General features: G+C 39.7%; 3 protein-coding genes across 4 annotated transcripts; all 3 read left to right on the forward strand.

The window, feature by feature from the left end:
• Positions 1-1,136: 1,136 nt before the first annotated feature.
• LOC128470458 (B-cell receptor CD22-like) lies at positions 1,137-5,615 on the forward strand. 2 transcript variants are annotated; one of them, XM_053452351.1, is made up of 6 exons: positions 1,137-1,237; positions 2,258-2,620; positions 3,024-3,380; positions 3,941-4,237; positions 4,927-5,184; positions 5,335-5,615. In XM_053452351.1, the coding sequence occupies exons 1-6, from the start codon at positions 1,195-1,197 to the stop codon at positions 5,604-5,606; spliced, it is 1,590 nt and encodes a 529-aa protein (XP_053308326.1). In that variant the 5' UTR covers positions 1,137-1,194; the 3' UTR covers positions 5,607-5,615. The 2 variants fall into 2 exon arrangements, with proteins under 2 accessions (XP_053308326.1, XP_053308327.1); XM_053452352.1 differs by having other exon boundaries at positions 5,288-5,438.
• A 2,999-nt stretch (positions 5,616-8,614) lies between these two features.
• On the forward strand, positions 8,615-12,072 carry LOC128470595 (sialic acid-binding Ig-like lectin 12). The gene is made up of 7 exons (XM_053452479.1): positions 8,615-8,723; positions 9,182-9,544; positions 9,890-10,246; positions 10,787-10,865; positions 10,960-11,002; positions 11,442-11,516; positions 11,742-12,072. The coding sequence occupies exons 1-7, from the start codon at positions 8,669-8,671 to the stop codon at positions 11,871-11,873; spliced, it is 1,104 nt and encodes a 367-aa protein (XP_053308454.1). The 5' UTR covers positions 8,615-8,668; the 3' UTR covers positions 11,874-12,072.
• A 2,081-nt stretch (positions 12,073-14,153) lies between these two features.
• On the forward strand, positions 14,154-20,380 carry LOC128470357 (B-cell receptor CD22-like). The gene is made up of 12 exons (XM_053452233.1): positions 14,154-14,277; positions 14,832-15,194; positions 15,827-16,183; positions 16,543-16,833; positions 17,031-17,285; positions 17,881-18,120; positions 18,395-18,485; positions 18,705-18,765; positions 18,907-19,016; positions 19,291-19,354; positions 20,056-20,201; positions 20,244-20,380. Exons 1-11 carry the CDS (start codon positions 14,223-14,225, stop codon positions 20,170-20,172), a joined length of 2,004 nt encoding a protein of 667 aa, XP_053308208.1. The 5' UTR covers positions 14,154-14,222; the 3' UTR covers positions 20,173-20,201; positions 20,244-20,380.
• The last annotated feature ends 2,491 nt before the right edge of the window (positions 20,381-22,871 follow it).

The following is a 22,871-nucleotide window of genomic DNA, read 5'->3' on the forward strand; positions in this document are numbered from 1 at the left end:
CTCTGATGAATGTCTCTCTGTCCATTAACACCTCTCCGTATCCGCAAAAATAGATAACTAAATGTATTTCAAAGTTTTGTTTTTCAAGTTTTTATTTTTTTTTTAACTTCATTATGACCACAGGAAACAGAATTATTTTGGTCATTTTTCAACCACTTATTGTTGCTCAACAGAATGTTAAGTAAACCTCTGCACTGCTTCCCCTTTGATACAATTCATATGTAGGCTTTCACTCAATGAATTCCGGTAAGTAAAGCCTTTTTTTGTTTGTTTTTTATCATTTTTATTAGTTTTTGTCGGATTTCTTAATTGACATAAATTACGAGTCAAGCTCACCAAATCATACATCAAGCCTATGATAGCTCTCTCACCCTATTGCTTGCGTTTCACTTGTCCTCCATCCCCTCTAGATTTAAGGCAGACCCCGATGTCTTAGAATTCTTACCCCAATCTCAGAGTCTCGGGGTAAATGGGCAGATTCTCAGATTCCCACAGTCGACGTCTTCATATTTTCCTCTGATTTGATGAATTGAAATATCTCGATTGGGATGACTTCATTCAGAACATCTTTAATATTTAACCCCTTAATGACAAAGCCCGTACATGTATGGGCTCAAAATGCATTGTTCTCAATGGGTTTAGGGACCACCCATTGTCCTTAAGGGGTTAAAAGTCCTGGAATAAACTGATTTATAAAGTTCCATTTGCCTTCTTATTGCCTTATACGTAAGTCAGCTTATATTTATCATACCATATATGCTTCAACACGTGCGTGAAACGTTTATTAACCCCTTAAGGACACAGGGCCGGTCCCTAAACCCATTGAAAACAATGCATTTTGAGCCCGTACATGTATTGTCATTAAGGGGTTAAGTAAAACCATCAGCCAAAGCTTAATATGGAATAATAACTATTTTTAAATATTCACATTTAATGTTAAGAGAATTTTAATTCTGTTGCTAATTTGTGTTGTGACTTTATCCAGCCGTCCATCTTTATAGAGAGCAAAATTAGAAAATAATTGATAAAAAGGCATAAAAAAAAAAAATGCTACCTAATTGCTTGCCCAAGTCATAAATGAAATGTTCCTTTATGATGTAACGGACACTTAATTTCGGATTTTCATTGTTCTTAAAGACAGGGAGACCACCAAGAGGCTGAAGGCAAAGTTGATCCAACCTCCGAATATTAACTATGACACCATGGAGAGGATTTTTTTTTCTGTTTATTTTTCAAGGTAAAAGAAACTTATCAAATACAAATTTCTTGGAAAATTGTAAGGTTTCGAATCTGGAGTTTTTCTGAGAGTAAAATTGGCGAGCCAGCCTGCCATGCCTAGAGTTTCAAAGTCTTATTATCCAACCTCAACGGGAATTTTAACGGGATATAATCATCAAAAAATCAATTATTTAATATTTAAGTTTAACAACTGTCACAATTATTATCAGATTTTAGATTATTGAGAAATGTATTAATTAATTAATCTACCTATCGGGTTATATAGGGTACTAAGCCCTGAATATGTTAAAACTGTTCTGTTCAGGGGGAAGTACAAACATTGTAGGGAACTATAAAAAAAAAAAGGAACATGACAATTTTACAACATTCTCAAGGATTAATCGCACAGTTTCTATGGCAACAACCATTCGGTTGTTGTGCACAGAGGCCAAAAACGATTCGGACAATTTTTTTTTTTTATTGCTTTTTATGTATTTTGGAAAATTCTCCTTTTCGCTCCACTTCTTGTTTCTTCTTCTCTGTTTCTTCTTTCTTCTATCTTCTCCAGTAGTCCCCTGGTCCCGGCTCTCTGCAGAATAATACAGACGGCGCCGCAGGAAAAGAGAAGTGCAGGAAGCTTTCTCTTTCTTTTAGAGTGAGAGTGAATTTAGCAGAGTGGGGGGGCAGCTTCTTTAAAGCACCATGTATTAAAAATGTATTTTTTAAGATTAAAAATGATTAGATGACGACACCACCAAACTCGGAGTTCACTATATGTTGAAAAACTCAGAGGGAAGTAACAGAGTAGATTTTGTTTGTATCACTGTCGATGTCTGTATATTTTATATATTATATATATATTAGAATATTTATTATTATTTTAGGATTTTTTGTGAAATGTTACTCGCTGGTTGGGTGCATTTTGATGAAAGGCTTTGGACAAGAAGGAATCTTACATTTTTTTTTAAAAAAAAATTTTAGTAAAATATTTTCCATAAGAAGTATGTCTCTTTTTTCAGTGGTTTTCCTTTTTTTTTAGGGTGGTTTTCCAAATCCGCCTGTGAAAGTTGGTCATTCACATTCCCCCGAACCGTGAAAGTACTGAAACGTTCCAGCGCGACCGTCCCCTGCTCGTTTACCTCCCCCGCCGGCTACGGGGACGTCAGTATAATCTGGTACATTTATCAACGTAGAGGATACCCGCAGGCTTTAAATGAGAAGTCCCCGTCAGAAGTGGAACGGGAATACAGAGGACGCACCTCTCTGGTGGGAGACGGACCCAACAGCTGCTCTCTGAGGATTAATGATATTGTGAAAGAAGCAGAATTTTATCCAGGAATAGATAAAAATATAAACTCTTTTTATCTCAACCATGGTCGGACTGTCAGGGTTTCATTCACAGGTAACTCATCTCCTCCAGCAGCCCATAAGAACGTTGGATTTAATGATGTCTGCATACATTTTATAATATAATGTCTAATAAGAAGGTAAAATGTCGTATATATATTAATAGGGTTTTCATAACTTCCAACCTCAAAGACATTTTGGTTCCGTCTATCTCCAACTTATTGTGTCTCATCTAACACAACGATTTCCACCACAGGATCCCATCCCATGCAGGGACAATCTGTCGGAATTCTATCCATAGAATGCAAAATGGTGTCAAGAACCTGAGACTATGGGAGGTCGCCCTGGCGACCGACGCCTCGATACATCCTACCTTATGTTTGTTGCCTGGTGTGCCAACTGGGCCTGTTTGTGTCCTATGTGGTAAATAATCAGCTAAATTCCTTCGTATCTTTCAGGTTGTTCCGAAGACTCTTCCTGCAACGATTGGTCTTTCAGTTTCCCCAAATCTATTAACGTGTCCAGGGGTTCTTGTGTGGAGATCCCCTGCTCGTTCACCCACCCAAAGGGGTATAAAGACTTCAACTTGATCTGGTATGAAGAGAACGGTAATTCACCAATTTACAATAAGTTAAACCCGTCGGACGTGGCGGCAGGGTACAGCGGTCGCACTTACCTGGTGGGAAATGGAACCAACAGCTGCTCCTTGAGGATGAATGACGTGAAAGAGTCAGGACGGTATTATCCAGGAGTCAACGAAGACATAAATTCATATGTTCTTAATGATGGTCGGAGCATTCACGTCATTGTCACGGGTGAGTTATCTGTATTTACCTCGATTACCACTAATACCCCGACAGAAGAAAACAATGTTCAGCAGAGTCAACGGGTAGATTATTTAATATTTTGTTCAGGAAGAGTTTTGCCCTAAAATGTAGTTGTTGTTTCTGAGTCACGGAAAACAAATTAAGGTTTTAACTATTAAAGCCCCATTGGCTTCCTTCCTCAATCCTTGGTCTTATTTTAAATGCAGGAGCCAGATGCCTATCCCATGAGCTTAAAGGGTTTACTTTTTTTAATAAGTAGAAACTTTTAATGATTTATGATGGCCATAGTTATTAACGCCAAAGAGACAAAAAAACTACTCCCAGCAGAAGTGGTAGAGGGTAATACAACGAGATGATCTAAACATGCATGGGATAGACATACGGCTCCTGTATCTGAGAAGAGGCCAACGACTGATTAAGGTTTGGGTCTTTACAGCAGGAGGAACTGGCCAACTAGACGGGGGCCGAATGGGGCCGATCTAAATGTCTGCTACAATCACACGCCCCATAAACAAATAAGACGCTGATTGTTTGAATTTTATCTTTAGCTTCATTTCCTAGGCCGCGCATCATGTCAGAAACGTATAATATGTTCGAAGGTGAGACAGTCAGCCTCCTCTGCTCTGTAGAACACACCTGTGGCTCCGACCCTCCAACCCTGACCTGGAACAAGCCGGGGCAACTCAAGGACCTGCGTCAGGAAGACCTCACCACGGGGAGCTGGAGAGTCATATCTGAAATTACATATTATCCGACCTATGAGGATAATAACACAGACTTACAGTGTACGGCTACATATCCTAACGGGACAAATATGACCGAAGTGGCTCCCTTGAATATAAATTGTGAGTACTCACCATGCTTTCATGTAACTTTGTCCTTAACAAATAGCTCAATGGGTAAAAAAGGATAGAATGCTACATATTTAATAATACATCTGTAGACAATTGAAATGCATAATTCTTAAGATCATGTTCTTTATGGCATCCTGATTGTACAGCAGGAGGTCTCCACAAGAGGGCGCTGGAGAGTTACAGCAGAAATAAGATATATCCCAGCTTATGACGATTATAAGATGTATGTGCCACGTATAGATACATATCCTAATTCAAAAAATTCAGCACAAATGTTGTGGTATCTGTTTGGTACAAGGACACAAAGGGTACAAAGCTTTGTTTCGAGGATATTTCTAGACTTAAGTTGAAGCTGTGACCATTAAGTAGTTAATTTATTGAAACTACTATGTGCTTTATTGGTTGGTTAATAAGTGCAATTGTTTTGGAGCTATTTAGTTGAAAATGTCAGTTATGAAAACTGAGACTGGTGGCAGCCTGTGGCAGAACCAGCATTATCCTGTCCGGAAGTTCTTTCTCTTCTCCTTCCAGTCCTTGTAAAGGCTGGCTGATCCAATGACCAAGAATTATATATGTTATAATGATATGAAGCAAACAATAATTCATCCAAGCTTTGAGAAACTCAAGGAACTCCAGACATCTAAGGGACTTTACCAGAGCTTGTATGTCTTCATCATCAGATCCTCCAAAGAACACAAGCCTCAAGATCAAAGGGGATGTAGCGGAGATAAAAGAAGGTGACAACGTGACCTTGATATGCAGTTCCCTGGCTAACCCGGCTCCATCTTCTTATATGTGGTACAACGAGGACGTATTCGTAGGAAACGATGTTCAATTAACATTACGGAATGTAAGCTGGGAGAAGAATACGTATTACTGCTCTGCGACGAATGGACTGGGGAGCGGAGATTCCCCCAAGGTGGAGCTGCCTGTGCACTGTAAGCGTCCGTAATTTAATAATATTTCAGTCCTGCCAAGCTTGTCCGATTTTGGCCTAAAAATAAACATTATTTATTATAAATATATTTTTTTATTGTTCAGATACATGGAAACAAACGTTGATCTGAGTGCGATTCTCATCCCGACAGATGCTGCCAAAGGAGTCAAGATCGAGACAGAAAGCTTCAGAGATGCCACGAAGCTGGTGTGTGGTTTTTTGAGTAGTAATCCGGAACCGACGCACTACTCCTGGTATCTGAACGGTTCACTTATAACAAATGGCACCGAGAAACATTTGACTGTGGAACGCTTCCCGCCAGTAATGCCAAATAATTACACCTGCGCAGTTCACAATAGAGTTGGTAATTCCATGTCTGGACCGGTCGCTGTCCACGAGTCTCACAGAGAAACAAGCAAGTAACATTGTGTCATTTTTATTCTACTTTGTGTACAAGTGGTTACTATAGGTTACCATAATTACTTCTATCTTGACTTCTTGCCATCAACGACTGATTAAGGTTTGAGTCTTTAGAGCAGGAGAAACGGGGAGACTAGACGGGGGCCGGATGGGTCTTGTTGGAACTGTTCCATCTAGTATGTTCCATTCATTCATGTAACATGTTGAGTACACACAACTTAAACCTTCTTCTATTTGGTTCAGATCACTACATGTACATATTTGTGACGGTTGGAGCTGTCTGCCTTGTTCTATGTCTACTTATCGTTGGCGTTTGTCGGAGGTACATTTTATTCCATTTTTTTGAAGCTCTTTGACAGATGTAGGTCCTCACATTGACCTTTCCGATGTTAATCCACCCAAAATGATCTTCTGTATTCGGCAGGCGGAGAAACCGTCCTAGGGCTTCGCGAGTTATGACGCACCACACCGAGGTAAGGATACAAACTTTTAACCTAGCCTCATAAAAGTATCTACTGTTAAGATTGAAACTTGTAATCATCGAAGAAACGGGTTTACCCGCAAAACATCACGTTGAAATTTTAAATGTTCCTTGGGAAACAAGAAAAGCTTGATGCTGTTGACCAGAAACAACTTGGCATAAGGAGCTGGCACCAGAGCCCGGGCTCCAAAGTCAAGCCAAGTCAACATGTAGATGAATTAGAATGGCTCGGTTTCATTCAACTCTCCTGACTTACATGAAAAGTCAACACATAAGTTCATCACAACACAATTATGGGTTTAGTGAACAAACTCTGATATCTCTGAATATGCATCCATCCGTATATTTAATCTTCATTAAAGTGGTTTTTTTATATATATTTTCAGGCTGCTCAGCCCGCTGAATCAACCTACACAGACCTTACGCAAGTAGATATATGTCTGGATTATGATAAATTAAAGGTAGCCTCTAAATATTGCAGTTTTATACCGTAAAGTATATTAATACATTTTATGTGTCATAATATTTAGGTAAAAATGTATTAATACCATAAAAATAGAAAAAGTTTACAAATGTTTTAAATGTTCAACTATATATTTAATTGTGTTTTTTTATTTTTTTTGGGGGGTTGAAGTTCGGAATAAATCACAGCGTCCCTATCAAAGAAAACCCTCTTGATGATTCACCAATATATGAAAACGTTTCTAAACCAAACGCCGTTCAAAAAAAAGGAGAATCTATAAAGAAAATATAAAAAATATATATATACACATTATCATGAAAATTTTAATGTTTGCAGACTATTTTCTAAACAGACTATATTCCGATCCAAGCACAACTTTCATAAAAAATATAAAAATGTGATGTTGTCATATATTTTGTTTAAAATGAATTATATTGGGGATCGATAATAAAATATATACATATGCTTGTTTCTGCTTTGCAACATTCAACATATGAAAACAGAGACATTACACACACTTACTCATACTCACTAACACACACTCCAACTCAATCCACTTACACGTGTACACATCCATGCTCACACACAATTACACATTCATGCTCACACACATTCTGTCACACACTGGGTAAGCAGGTTAGCGAGGGGCCTCGGTGCAGGGATAGCGTTGTCTGTTTGTACACCGCGATTCATGGTGCAAAGTAGACAGGCACAGCAGACAGAAGTGCGGGACTGGAACTGGCAAGGCTGATGCTGAAATAGAAGCCCACCGGCAGGGCACACGACTGGAAGCTCACTGGCAGAGCACAGGACTGGACATGCTGCTGGAAGCCCTCAGGCTGGGCACACGACAGGAAGCCCACTCGCAGGGCACACGACAAGAAGCCCACTCGCAGGGCACACGACAAGAAGCCCACTCGCAGGGCTGAAGGCAGGAGCAATCCAGAATCAGGTACAAAGGGAAGCCAGGAATAATTCAGGAACAGGACCAGGGCAAAACAGTCCTATTACTACAATGCCAAGGCCCAGTTTGCAGGAAGCTACAGCCCTTTATACTGCAGGGCAGCAGGTAACGAGGCCAGGTGGCAACAAAAGGAGGAGAGCAGAAACATAGGCAGAGCGGCCACTAGAGGCTGAACTAGGAACAGTCCAAAAACCTGAATGCACAATACAGGAGCCAGGAAACCAGGGCAGAATGTCACACATACAAGCATACATCCAAACTCACAAACACATACCCATCCCCCCACTCACACGCATCTATGCTCACACACACACAAGAAGGGGTCACACCGGGCCCCCTAGAGGCGCGCGCCCCATCGCAGCTGGGACCCCTGTAGTTATGCCAGTGGGTACGTTGCAATAGTTTTCATGGGTATAAACAGAGGCAAATACTTCATTCAAAACTTCTGATCTTCTGACCACAAGTGAATATTTTCAAGAACTAAATGCAATCACTTCTCTGAATGTGGTGGAACAGGATATTAAGCAAAGTCAAGCCGTGTTCTGTCTTTAAAGCATTTTGTAGCAGCCGGAGATCCGATGAAGACGGGTAAGTCCAGGATTCTACATTTCTTTCTAAGATTCCGTTAAAAAAAAATCCCTGTATTATTATAATTACTGATTTCTCCTGATTGCTATACGTGATTGGAGGCTTATTGTTTAAAACGAGGTTCATTCTACTAATACTCGCCTCTCCCAGATCATCTAAAGGAGGACCTTCGGCCAGCAGAGACCTTGAGCAGCCACTTATTCCTTGTCGCAAAATTAAAACGTAAAAAAAGGTCATTCATGCAGAACTTTGAAATGTATTTTTAGAAAGTTCCCATAAATCAAGGGATCTTGAAAAATATTTGAAAACCGGATGAATTGGCTACTAATCTTAACAAATATCCTTCAATACATGTCCCAGGGTGCCTTTTTTCACGTCTACTAACAACGTACCCTGAGATTCCATCTAGATATCAAAGATCCGTTTCATAAAGTATTGTTGCCAAATGTCTCAAGATAATATTCAGATGATAACGTTTTCCTTCTGTACGTATGCAAGATATGATATGCTTTCTCAGGACGATAAGCTGACCACCCAGACACAAGATCAAGTGGACCCAAGCCCAGAAGATGAACCTTCACCACGTCTTTAGAGAAGGGATATTTTCTTTGTTGATTCTTCAAGGTAGAAGAAACATTCCTCGTGTCGGTTATCTCCTTAACTTGGACTTCTCAAAGCTCTCTTATTCCTTTTAAAGGATAGTATTTATATCTAGTAGAAAAAAAACATGGACCACTATAAGGGCTGTGAACTAAGTTGTCCCCATGGTGCCACCTTGTCTCGGTCAAGTTAATAAAGAATTATAGTAGTAGTATAGCGACAGCCTATCGATTTCAATAATCTTTACATTATCTTTGGAGCTTGGCTCTTCAACCTAGGCTTCCAACCATCAATACTTCAGCTCTCCGGCGAGCTTGGTGGATCTAATCCATTGTCTTCCCGCAAAGTGTCCTAACAATCAACGTATTTCTTATAAAACCCTAATATTCATATATTATTAAGTGCTTTTGGTGACAAAGTGACAAAAACTTCCAAAGGCTGTGTCTGCATGATTTTTGTTCTATTTTTTTCATTTTTTTTAGAGTGGTTTTCCAGATCCGCCTGTGAAAATTGGTCATTCAGATTCCCCCGAACCGTGAAAGTACTGAAACGTTCCAGCGCGACCGTCCCCTGCTCGTTTACCTCCCCCGCCGGCTACGGGGACGTCAATATAATCTGGTACATTTATGACAGCGTTGAATACCCGCAGGCCTTCAATAAAAAATCCCCATCAGAAGTGGAACGGGAATACAGAGGACGCACCTCTCTGGTGGGAGACGGACCCAACAGCTGCTCTCTGAGGATTAATGACGTGAAGAATAGGGAATCCTTTTATCCAGGAATAGATAAAAACACAAACTCTTATTTTCTCCACGGTTCTCGGACTGTCACAGTTTCGTTCACAGGTAACTTATTTCCTCCTGCGGCCGATAAGCATACAGGGTCATACTGCTAAACGTCGTCTCTTATTATAGCTTCATATAAGCCATTACATAATGAGTAAGCGTTCATTAACGTCATTAAATGATAATGAACTGAAATACTATTTATTAGAATAAAATAATAAAAAACAAAGGAATCCAGAATCAAACCTCAATGTTAGTTGTTGGATTTTGGGTCATTATACTTGTTTTTTTCACTTTTCCTGTAGATTTTAAGATTGCCATTTTGAAGAAGGGCTTTGATTCCATACGGTGTCCATGCAGTCATATAACCAGCTATTATTCATGTAAATACTTCGTATCTTTCAGGTTGTTCCGAAGACTCATCCTGCAGCGATTGGTCTTTCCGTTTCCCCGAATCTATTAACGTGTCCAGGGGTTCTTGTGTGGAGATCCCCTGCTCGTTCAGCCACCCAAAGGGGTATAAAGACTTCAACTTGATCTGGTATGAAGCGAACGGTAATTCACCAATTTACAATAAGTTAAACCCGTGGGACGTGGCGGCAGGGTACAGCGGTCGCACTTACCTGGTGGGAAATGGAACCAACAGCTGCTCCTTGAGGATGAATGACGTGAAAGAGTCAGGATCGTATTATCCAGGAGTCAACGAAGACATAAATTCATATGTTCTTAATGATGGTCGGAGCATTCGGGTCATCGTCACGGGTGAGTTGTCTGCGTTTGCTCCGTACAATTACCCCGATTACCACTAATACCCCGATAGAAGAAAACAATAGAGCAGAGTCAACGAGATTATTTCTTATTTCATCGGGAAAAGTTTTGACCTAGAATGTAGTTACTGTTTCTGAGTCATGGAAAACAAATAAAGGTTTTAACTATTAAAGGTCTATTGGCTTCCTGGTCAGTTTTAGTTCTATCAGTAGTAGTGTGTGCACGTGCAGCCTAATCGCTTGTTCACATCTAATCTCTAATACGTTTGTTCCTGCTCGAATCTTAATCAGTCGACTGATTAAGGTTTGAGTCTTTACAGGAGAAAGATTAGGCGTCTAGATAGGTCCTAGTGGTTCTTCTCGTCCATCAAATGTTTTTTTTAATGTAACTTAGCTTCTAACGTGTTACCCAAAGGTAAACCTCCTCGTGTCTGATTCCTCAAAGCTTTTGAACACATGAAAGGAGATCACACTAAAAATGTTCTTCTACCATCTAATTAATGTAACATCTAAACAAGAGTATTGTCTCCTTCAGATGACCACACGTACATCTTTGTGACGGTTGGAGTGGTCTGCTTTGTTCTGTGTCTACTGATCGTCGGTATCTGTTGGAGGTAGATTTTATTGCTTTCCTTTAAAACCAAATCTCAGCACAAATAAGTCCTCACTGATGTTAATCGTCCCAAAATGATCTTCTGTATTTGTCAGGTGGAGAAACCGTTGTTCATGGATTCTGACATGCTGTACGAGGGTAAGGATACGTTTAACGTAAGCACATCAACAACCAAAGGAATGAAACCCAACCATTAAAGGGACAGGTTTAGCAACAAAGCATCACGTTGAAAATCCTGATGTTCCTCAAGAAACTCAGCTTGATGTCATTGACCAGAAGCAACCATTCGCATGGGGGTCAGAAACTTGGCTTGACAGCTGAAGCTCCAAATTCAAGACTTTTTAATTGAAATCTTTATCTTGAAAGTCAAGCCATGCCATGTTGAATCGCGTTGACATTCAGGTGGCTTTTCATGAAATTACTCTTAGTAAATCCAAGAGTGGCTCGGTTTCATTCACCTCTCCTGACTTACACATAAGTTCATCACAAAACAATTATGGGTTAAGTCAACAAACCCTAATATCTCTCAATTTGTATCCATCTGTATATTATATATTGTATGTATTTTTTTTTCCAGACTGCTCAGCCCACTGAATCAACCTACGCAGATCTTACGAAGTCAGATATATGTCTGGATTATGATATATTAAAGGTAGCCTCCAAATATTGCTATTTTATACCCAAAAAATGTGTTTATGATTACTTTATATGTGTCATAATATTTAGGTAAAAATATCCTTTATAATATAATAAATATAAGTAATAATAAATTAATATAAATATAATATAAGCTCGTCCTAATGTTTTTGAGACAAATAGGGATTCTTGACATTTAATCTATGAATTTTATTTGTTTTTTTTTATTTCTGTGTCGCAGCCTGGAGTCCCTCGCAAAGCCCCCGTCCAAGAAAAGCCTCTAGATGATTCTTCAACGTATGAAAACGTTTCTGAGCCGAAAGATATTATTATAAGTCATGAAAATGCAAACACCAAGAACTTAAAAAAATAAACAGAGCGTGTAAAAGAAATCATTTTTTTATATATATGATATCGGGAAAATATAAATTGCTAATTATTATATTACATGCAGACAATGAGATAACACGACAAATATATTCGCTTGAAATAAATAATCTCTAGGATCAATAAATACAAAATAAAAATGTACATCGAACAAAGAGTGTTTTCTTATTAAAATATGATGTTAAAACTTGATAAAAGATCTCATATAAAAATTAAAAAAATAAAAAGATGGCAGGTCACACAGATAAAAGGCGAATTGTGTAAATCCATAGGGTGGACAGCTAAACAAATCTATAGGATGATGAGCGGTAGCCGTGAGCGTAGCTTCCGGGATCACTTTTACAAACGGCTTAGCTAATTGCAACAATATAACTTCTTTAAAGTTACTTTATGAGGTCATTGGTGCTACGGCTGGCGTGTACAATAAGGGTTCGATCCGAAGCCCAGTGAGAGGTCCGCTTAATGTATTATCCCGCAACCTATAGGCTCCTTAAAATAAAAAAAAATATAGCATAGTATAGTACTTTATTTCCCTAAATCTCTGGATGTTGTTTTCTTCACCCTGTCTGTTGAATTTCATCTACTATACGTGTATCTGCAAATACCCTGAAATGTCCTGCCCAACAACGTTCACATCAACCTTATAACGCTGTTATCTCCTTAACATCTCGACATTACTTTGAGAGGGGATCTCCAAAAGGAGGTCAATGAACTATGCCCGATCTGCAAGGGAGTTTTGGGGTCTCCATTATCCCCTTATAGCCATAGGATATGGGTGCGATAGATAGTAAAAGGGTTAACAAGCACTGAGCTACCCATATGCAAAATATGTCACATTAAACATGTTTTATTATATGAGTTGATCTCCTCTCCAGCATGATCTCCGCCAGAGTACGACCTTCAGCCAGGACCAAACTGGCGATGGTGTGGCGGTCCTGGCATTGCAAGGCTAAAGCCACCCAGCGACTGTCCCCTGGATATACATGGCCGCCTGATGACGTCAGTATGGCTGACGGTACCTATTTATGCTGATGTGGAGTGTGGCTCTGAATCTTATGAAAACAGATATTAGGCCCACATGATGAAGAATTAAATAATAATTAGCATGTAACGCTCTTGGCCAGTAGCCTACTGGGCTTGTGCCCGGTGTACCAGATGGCCAGCCCAGGTCTTCAACTGTCCATAACCAAGGTTTCGCAAACCTCCAGCGCCCATCCCTATTGGTCCAAAGTATTATTGGCTCATTGAAGCTCAGGACTTTGTGCTCTTTCCATAATTCTTAATCCTAAAATTCCTTGTTCCCGACACAAACCTTTCTTCTGATTTATGTTTGAACGGCTCGTTATTTGTTTTTTTATTCTTTCAACATGTCAACTACGGTTGAGAAGACTAAGTGTTGTCCAAGATGTGTCTTCTTCCAAGCAATGTACCTTCAATAATTAAGTGGTTTTTAAGCATACAAAATGTAACATTTCCATTTCTAAGAACATTCTATGGAATTCGTTTACTGGAACGATTTACTAAATCGAGAGAATTTAAATATTTTAATATTCAGCACCACATAAAAGAAGAAGTTAGCTTTCTGGGCTCTTCCTAATCACGCAATGCATTTTCACACTGATCGTTCTAAACTTGCTAAATGCTCAGCGTGCTATCAACTTAATATCTGCAAGAAGTACTCGCAATCACTTCTCTAAATGTGGTTGGACAGGATGTTAAGTAAAGATAAACCATATTTCCTCTTCGATGCATTTTGTAGCAGCCAGAAGTCCAATGGAGACGGGTAAGTCCGGCATTCAACTTTTCTCTGCAGACTTTGGTTAAAAATCCATACATTATTATAATTATTGATTTATTCTGATTGCTATACTTGGTTGCAGGTTCATTGCTTCAAAACAGGTACGTTACCGTAATACCCTGGTCTCACCTTTCCCATATGATCTTCAGGGGGACCTTAGACCAATGGAGACCCTAAGTAGCCACCTAACCTGTGTTCATTTTTTAGAACATTCCTGTAGATCTTGAAAAATATCTTATTTGAACATCTGATAAATGATCTACTAATCTTGACAAATAAATATATTGGAAATTTTGGATCTATCTTCTTCAAGTTCCACCAAATGTCCCAGGGTCTCTTCATTTTGATATTTTAAAAGAACGTACCCTGAGATTCCACCTAGATATCAACTGCTTCATAAAGTATTGCTGCCAAAGCAAATGTCTCAAGATATTTTCTGATGATAGATTTCCTTCTGTACGTATACAAGATACATGTTTTCTCAGGACGATAAGCTGACCACCAAGATACAAGATCAAGTGGATCCAACCCCAGAAGATGAACCTTCACCACGTCTTTATAGAAGGGATATTTTCCATGTTTATTCTTCAAGGTAAAAGAAACATTCCTTGTGTGGGTTATCTCCTGGGCTCGGCCTTTTCAAAGCTCTCTTGTTCCTTTTAAAGGATAGTATTTATAACCAGAGGGAATAAAACATGGACGCTATAGGGGCTGTAGACTTGGAAAGTTCTCCGCATGGTGCCACCTTGTTTGGTGGCTCCTGGAATGGTTCCTCTCTCCTTTACGTTGATTGGATGCCTCTTATTTTTATAGGAAATTTACTGTAAAGTAGTTATTGATGTATTAGTTGATCTTCTACGTTGGGTCTTTGAGAGACCTTCTGAGCTCTGTGGATGACATGAGGCTATTTAAAGTGTGCCTGGTTGTTAAATGATTTATTAGTTTTACTTTCAGCAAAGTGTCCTGACAATAAATTAATTTAGAATGGAATCTTTCCTGATCTTACAACTTGTAGTTGCTTTCCCACGCTTGTAGGAACGTAGTATTTTATCTCGTAATAATGAATGTTATCCATGTTTCTTGGTTCTGACCGTTGGCCAGTGTTTGATATTGCTATTTATGCTGATTTTATTTTCATTTTTTTAGGGTGGTTTTCCAAATCCGCCTGTGAAAGTTGGTCATTCAGATTCCCCCGAACCGTGAAAGTACTGAAACGTTCCAGCGCGACCGTTCCTTGCTCGTTTACCTCCCCCGCCGGCTACGGGGACGTCAATATAATCTGGTACATTAATCAATTTGCTGGATACCCACAGGCTTTAAATGAGAAGTCCCCGTCAGAAGTGAAGGATGAATACAGAGGACGCACCTCTCTGGTGGGAGACGGACCCAACAGCTGCTCTCTGCGGATTAATGATATTGTGAAAGAAGCAGAATTTTATCCAGGAATAGATAAAAATATAAACTCTTTTGATCTCCAAGATCGTCAGATTGTCAAGGTTTCCTTCACAGGTAACTCGTCTCCTCCTGCAGCCCATAAGCAGAGAGGATCGTACTACTCAACGCCGTGTTATTATAGCTTCATATACTCCATAAAATAACAATCCGGTAACTAAAAAGTGTTCATTAAGTTGGTTACGGGGATGAACTGAAATACTATTTATTATAATATAAATGTGCTTCATTATTTTTTACAATCAGACACACAGAATGTCGCCAATGTTACTTTTCCGGCTAATTATTCCCTTATTTCCCCGTAGTCCGTGTCACCATGCTATACACACTGTATTAATGTATAGATAAAATAATCAAATAGCCCATTACAGTCCTCTATAGACTCATTAGTCAGAGTGTCCAACTGGGTGATTATGACTGAGCCATTCTATTGTTTCCCACAGAGAAAAGATAGGATCTGGTGAGAAAGAAGGAGCAGGAAGATTACACAAAGCGATAATGTCTGACACGTTAAAAACGTCATTTATTGCATTTTGAGTTATTTGGTCATTTGGGTTGCCATGTTTTTTATTGGCATAACATTTTATAAAAATATTAAAGAAGACATTCTGAAGAAGTGCCATAATTCCACGTTCTCCATGCAGTCATATAACCAGCTATTATTTATGTAAATACTTCGTATCTTTCAGGTTGTTCCGAAGACTCATCCTGCAGGGATTGGTCTTTCAGTTTCCCCAAATCTATTAACGTGTTGAGGGGTTCTTGTGTGGAGATCCCCTGCTCGTTCAGCCACCCAAAGGCGTATAAAGACTTCAACTTGATCTGGTATGAAGAGTACGGTAATTCACCAATTTACAATAAGTTAAACCCGTGGGACGTGGCGGCAGGGTACAGCGGTCGCACTTACCTGGTGGGAAATGGAACCAACAGCTGCTCCTTGAGGATGAATGACGTGAAAGAGTCAGGACGGTATTATCCAGGAGTCAACGAAGATATAAATTCATATGTTCTTAATGATGGTCGGAGCATTCAGGTCATCGTCACGGGTGAGTCATCTGCGTTTGCTCCGTACAATTACCCCGATTACCACTAATACCCCGATAGAGGAAAATAATATTCAGCAGAGCCAACAGGTCATGGGTCATATGGGAAAGTTTTGAAGCTACTTAACCTTAAAGGCTTCCTAAGAAATCTGGCTCGTGATATGAAGATGTCACATCCACTCAAATATCAAACTATTACAGATAGGAATACCTGGGGGGTTAGACATGTCTGGGGTCATTAATGGTTCATTTATGTCCTATCAGAAGTAGTATCTGCATGTGTAGATCCCAAAAGACTTATGACTTACGTCGTAGACATTGAGGGGAAAAGCAATTATTCTTGCTTGACATGTTCTTCCCAGATTCCCTCTCAATCTCGTTAAGAATGGAAACGGATAATATGTTGGAAGGGAGGACAGTTTCTATAAACTGTTCTGTAGAGCACACCTGCGCCTCCAGACCACCGACCCTGACATGGAACAAGCTGGGGCAACTCTTTGTGCATCATGAAGCCCTCACGAGTGGGACCTGGAGAGTTACATCACAAATTATATATACTCCGATGTATGAGGATAATAACACATACCTAACGTGTATGGCTACATATCCTAATGGGAAAACTAAGAATGAAAGGACTCTTCTAAATATACATTGTGAGTAGCTACTAGTTTTTTATGTAACTTTTTTTCTACTTAAATGAAAATATATATTAATAAATCTCCATGTAAGCCATTTATCTGTCCCACCAGCCAGTAAGTTCAGGTAACTGAACCTCAATAGGCTGATTATATTCACCAAAACAGTTCTTTTCAAAGATTATTATTAACAATATGACCATTTTATCTATCAGTTGCTCCGAAGAACACCACTCTTAAAATGCAAGACAAAGGAGAGATAAGAGAAGGGGACAATGCCACCTTACTTTGCGAAACTACAGCTAATCCTGATGTGTCTTACGAATGGTATAAGGATGGGGAAAAGTTAAAAGAAAGTTCAAAGAAGTTGACAGCTTGGAACGTGAGCTGGAAGAACGAGCGTTATTACTGTATCGCAAAGAACAACGTAGGGAGCGGACAATCAGCCACCCTGGAGCTTCCCGTGCAATGTAAGGAGGACACAAAGTCTCAAATGTTTATTCTAAACCACCAATACCAGTGGAATCCAACGTGACAATATGGCGGTTCCGTGAGTAGATGGCGTCATGTCTGACGAGACTTGTCTGTGTCGGTGGAAATTGTGGTTGACCGTCTTTTGCCAAGCCTGGGTAAAGATCTTGACATTAGCAATTTGTCAACTAAACTCGTCTTTGGGTTTTCTTCTGAAATGTGTTGCTTTAACATTTCTACATAGCATTAGCTTGCACAATTATAATAATAATAATAATAATATAATAATAATATAATAATAATAATAATATAATAATAACATAATAATAATAATAATTATATAATATAATAATAATAATAATAATATAATATAATATAATATAATAATAATATAATAATAATAATAATAATAATAATATAATATAATAATATAATCTAATATAATAATAATATAATATTAATATATATATATATTAATAATAATGAATTTGGATCATGTGATAATATTTAAATAAATATATTATTATATGATAACAATTGCTGTAAAATTTCTAAATCATATAATATGATCCATCCGTATGTTTATTTTTATAGATTCAGCCAAAGAAGTCAAAGTCAAGGCAGAACGACGCGGAAGCGCCATGAAGCTGGTGTGCGACTTTTTGAAAAGTAATCCGGAACCGGTAAACTATACCTGGTACCTGGCCGGTTCTCCGATCCCCGAGGAGAACGAGCAGACTCTGACCGTAGATCGGCTCTCCCAGTCGAATGGTTATAGTTGTGCCATTTGCAATGACGTTGGATGTCCTCGGTCTGAACTCTACACTGTTACTCGTAAGTAGATACTTTTTATATCATACCAATCCAATATTATTGGATTTTTTTTTGTGTAAATTTCAGGATTCAGCTAATGCATAATATATTATATTTTTTTTTTATTTAATAGAATGACTTATAATTAGACGGCAGATATGAACCACGTGACCAATCTAGTCTCAAAGACTGAGAGCTCTGGACCCTTGGTCTCGTCTTAGATTCAGGAGCCATATGTCTATCCCATTGTTTATGAGATAACAATGACGTCATTTTCTTTTTGATTTATCCCCAGTCGATGAAGTCGATTTACCAGTCATCCTCGGGACTGTAGCCGGTGTGTTTTTCGTTTTCCTGTTTGTGGTTTTTCTCTACTTTTTTTCCAGGTATGTAAAAAAAAAAAAAACTAGAAACATAGAACCTTTCTGGCAGATCGGCCCTCATTCGGCCCCCATGTAGTCACCCGTTTCCCCTGCTGTAAAGACTCTTAATCAGTCGTTGGTCTTCAATATAAAATATTACTAATTTACTACGAAAAATAACTTATTTTAAATGATAAAAGGGGAATAACAAATTTACATTTTCGTTTTTTTATCTAATTTTAGGAGGAAGAAAATTCAAAAGTCACCCAGCTCAAAAATCCCAGCATCTGTGACCAGTGGTCAGGTAAGATACGTCAGCGTTATACGGCGGGTATTGGTCTTGGGTGAGATAAGGTATAAAGGCCTAGGAGGACATAAGCTTTGGGGTATTTTAAAAAGAATAAAAAACACAGAAAAGGTATTTTTCCCTTTTTTTTTTCTACAGAATGGATCGGCCGCTGAGCAAATAGCAATGAGCGATCATCTATACGGCAACATCCATACCGAGCCACATTACACCAACCAGCACCTAGGCCATGGGGTCGGAGAAGTGCGGTGAGTCTCTATTCACTTTGTATGAGTGTCTCTTGGATAGGTGTTCCAGGTAGATGTGGACATATTTAGTGTATCGGATCCCAAGATTGGATTGTAAGCTCAACTGAACAAGGGCCTACTCCCCCTTTTGATGTTCTTCATGTCCTCTTTACTTAGGAGTGGCAGAATGTGTTTTATGACTCTTGGCGTCGGCCATCTTTAAACCTCATGTTGTTTCCGTACACATTTTCTGTTTTGCTTTGAATTCGGTGAACTTTGTTCACTTATATTTCAGAAGTCCGGCCAAAAGAAATGGCGGTGCTTCCAACAACCAGGAAACACTGTATGCCCAGCCACAGGTAAGCAGGACTCCATGTTTTGTTTGAGTTGGGTCGTGGAATACTAGGACTTCTGGCCCTATGTAGGGAGGTTGATTAGAATGAATACCCCTTCTACAGTATAACTCAATTACAATTGTCTTCGTTGGTGAGGGCCACCAGGAATAACTTAGGCCAAGTTTCTGATGAGAAGACATTGTTTCTGAGAGATCTATTGCTTCTTTGCTACTAGATTACCAAGGATTAGCCCTTGTCATTCCACTACATGGGGTCAGCTCTGGGACTCTGGGGCAATATAAGTCATTGGTGCCCCTCTATTGCTTTGTAAGGTAGGAAAGAATCTGGTGGAAGCACCATTGGTGGCTGCCTGCTTGCCTGTAGGGTAGAACTGACACTAATGTCGGATGGAGGAGGTTATAGAGACAGGGGAAGTCTACATGGAGAGAGGACGTATAGGAGAAGCTGGGTTGGAAGAGAGAGAGAGAGAGAGAGAGAGAGAGAGAGAGAGGCGTTAAATATGGTAGAAATAGAGAGGACCCTGGATGTTTGGATGGACCTAATAAAGTACATTGAGTGGAGGGGGTAAAATGCTCTTGCGGGCCTGTCTAGGGTTGCAAGACCACATGATTAAGGTGGTTTTGAAGGTGTTGGTGATAATAATGCTCCATCATTTCTTCTTTTAATTGTCTTTGTTTTCTTTTTTTTATTTGAAAAATTAAAAGAAGGATACCAACGATATTATATACACATCAGTCCAACACAGACCTCGGAGTGAAATGCAGGAGCCACGGAGAGGCGTACCCACGGAAGACATAGAATATGCAACCGTAAGACGTTAAGCGATTACAGGATCAACTTCCCTTAATGTGTAAAAAAAAAACGATTCCGTTTTGTGACAGATTCATTGAAGGTATTTAATAGGAAGGGGGAAAAATTATGTATTTTTAAAAAAAAATTATATATTGTTTAAGTATGGCTGTATGAAAATGTCTTGTTTCTTGCAATATGATGATTAAACATTTAAAAGATCAATTTGAAATTAAAATGTTAATTTTAAAAATCATTTTAAATCATTTTAAATTTTAAAAATAATTGAAAAAAAATTATTCATGTCTGGATTTATAGCTCAAGTCACCAACTTTTTAAATTTTTTAGCAATTCAAATCCCGGGGGGATAAAAAAAATCTAAACTGCTCATACATGTGCATTTCTCGTAACCACAGAACAGCCTGTTTACATATAATTGGTTAGTACAGGTTTTTGCCACAACAGAAGCTCATTAAAGCCAAGTGAGAGGCATATGATTTAGCTCAGGAGTAACATAGTGGCTATTTTCATTCAAATAGTCCAATTATCACTAATTTATGGTGTTTTCGCCTCTCTGAACCTGTACACACCAAATTCGTTTTTTAGTTTTGTACCAGTGCCAAGCGACTACAGCCCCCCCCGACCCGACATGCAGCCATAGGCCTTCTCGGCCTAAGAAAGAATACAAAGTTTAAACATTGCTATCAAACCACTGTAAAGATAATCATGGTGCTCATTAACGTATACGTGCTCCCTTTGACGTGCTTTTCATTTCATTTTGACTCATTTAGGAAACTTGCTTCACTTCCTATGCAATTTCCCAACAAACCGAACGCATTGTTTTTGGATAAACGGTTATAAATGAGCTGTAATTAGCTTGTTTTCTGAAAGATAACGAGTCCTTCGCTTGCGTATCCTCAGAACAAAGCCCAGTTTCAATTACGATGACAGACGAGAAGTCATTGAAGTCTCTTTTACGGCAAATTAACAAAAAAAAGGGACAAATTCAATCAGGATAAACCCTTTCCTGTTCGCGTGTTCTTGTACCCCTGGTACGTGTAAAATGTGGTGGACTAGCATGAAAGGCCTAAAAATAATTCTGGATAGACTTTCTCTGCGATCTTCAAAGATGACATCATCAAACATATGATGTCATGGTGTTTCTATACCATTGTTTCTAGGGGTGTTTGCCAAAATCATGGATTACATTGTCATGAACCGGGGAAGCAGGGCTAGTAGGAGCCCAGGTGCAGGGGATACGAGGGGCTCTGTCTGTACCCCACGATGCATGATGGCCTGGGGGTTGTTACAGACAGGCGCAGGAATAAACCACAGACAACAGATCAGGATTAAGAGTTGTATTGAATGCGATGGTACAACAATATATATGCAATGGAAGTTACTTGGCAGGAAGCCCACTTGCGGGGCACACGGCAGGTAAGCCCACTTGCGGGGCACACGGCAGGTAAGCCCACTTGCGGGGCACACGGCAGGTAAGCCCACTTGCGGGGCACACGGCAGGTAAGCCCACTTGCGGGGCACACGGCAGGTAAGCCCACTTGCGGGGCACACGGCAGGTAAGCCCACTTGCGGGGCACACGGCAGGTAAGCCCACTTGCGGGGCACACGGCAGGTAAGCCCACTTGCGGGGCACACGGCAGGTACTGGAGCAAGGCAGGTACTGGAGCAAGGCAGGTACTGGAGCAAGGCAGGTACTGGAGCAAGGCAGGTACTGGAGCAAGGCAGGTACTGGAGCAAGGCAGGTACTGGAGCAAGGCAGGTACTGGAGCAAGGCAGGTACTGGAGCAAGGCAGGTTCTGGAGCAAGGCAGGTTCTGGAGCAAGGCAGGTTCTGGAGCAAGGCAGGTACTGGAGCAAGGCAGGTACTGGAGCAAGGCAGGTTCTGGAGCAAGGCAGGTTCTGGAGCAAGGCAGGTTCTGGAGCAAGGCAGGAACCAAACAGGTAGTCCTCTGACTTCAATGTCAAGGCCCAGACTGCAGGGTTGGGCAGGCTTATAAAGGCTGTGATAATCAGGTAGCAAGGTGCACCTGGACATGATAATCAGCGAGAGTGGTCTGAGTGGCAAGGGCGGCCACTAGTGGTCGGCAAATGAAAATGAACAACAAAGTTTGAACAAGTCCAGCTAGCGCATGGTGAAACGTGACATACATATAATATTTTCTAAATAATTAATTTATCAATTTGTTAAAACTATTCCACAATCCCAAAACAACATGGTGTCAATTTCCAACCAATTTTAAGCAAATTTGAATCATTATGGTTTAAAAAAAATTTACATTCGAATTTTTTTCTTTTTTTTAACCAAAACATTGCTTTTTGCTCTCATTGTCTGTGAAACTCTATATAAATGAAATCACTGGGCTGTTTCTAAAAATAATTTGTTTACTTTGAATTAGGGATGACCCCTGTGGCCGGCCCATTTAAAAGCTGCAAGCTGCGGGTCTCCCTGATTCAACATGCAGGAAGTGACATCACATCCATTTCCTGCATGCTGAATCAGTCTGTATAGAGCGAGACAGACGCAGGCGAGCTGCTTGGATTGCTCAGTCAAGTTTGGGGGCAATGAGGGCTTTGACAAGCTATTTGGGGGTTTAAGATGGCACACAGAAGCTGTTTGGGGTATATGTAATACTGAAAAACTGTTTGGAGACAAAGTTGTCACTGTGGGGTGTGTTGCTTTGTATGCTTATTATATCCATGGAAACCTCAGC

Source organism: Spea bombifrons, chromosome 12, assembly GCF_027358695.1.
Source record: "Spea bombifrons isolate aSpeBom1 chromosome 12, aSpeBom1.2.pri, whole genome shotgun sequence".
Taxonomy (NCBI): domain Eukaryota; kingdom Metazoa; phylum Chordata; class Amphibia; order Anura; family Pelobatidae; genus Spea; species Spea bombifrons.

Excerpts from the sequence above, each read along its gene's own strand:
- LOC128470458 (XM_053452351.1), top strand. The coding sequence starts at position 1,195 with ATGACACCATGGAGAGGATTTTTTTTTCTGTTTATTTTTCAAG. Across the intron at positions 1,238-2,257 it reads TTTTCTGTTTATTTTTCAAG|GGTGGTTTTCCAAATCCGCC; the intron begins GTAAAAGAAACT and ends CTTTTTTTTTAG. Across the intron at positions 2,621-3,023 it reads TGTCAGGGTTTCATTCACAG|GTTGTTCCGAAGACTCTTCC; the intron begins GTAACTCATCTC and ends CGTATCTTTCAG.
- LOC128470595 (XM_053452479.1), top strand. The coding sequence starts at position 8,669 with ATGAACCTTCACCACGTCTTTAGAGAAGGGATATTTTCTTTGTTGATT. Across the intron at positions 8,724-9,181 it reads TTCTTTGTTGATTCTTCAAG|AGTGGTTTTCCAGATCCGCC; the intron begins GTAGAAGAAACA and ends CATTTTTTTTAG. Across the intron at positions 9,545-9,889 it reads TGTCACAGTTTCGTTCACAG|GTTGTTCCGAAGACTCATCC; the intron begins GTAACTTATTTC and ends CGTATCTTTCAG.
- LOC128470357 (XM_053452233.1), top strand. The coding sequence starts at position 14,223 with ATGAACCTTCACCACGTCTTTATAGAAGGGATATTTTCCATGTTTATT. Across the intron at positions 16,184-16,542 it reads CATTCAGGTCATCGTCACGG|ATTCCCTCTCAATCTCGTTA; the intron begins GTGAGTCATCTG and ends TGTTCTTCCCAG. Across the intron at positions 16,834-17,030 it reads GACTCTTCTAAATATACATT|TTGCTCCGAAGAACACCACT; the intron begins GTGAGTAGCTAC and ends TTTATCTATCAG.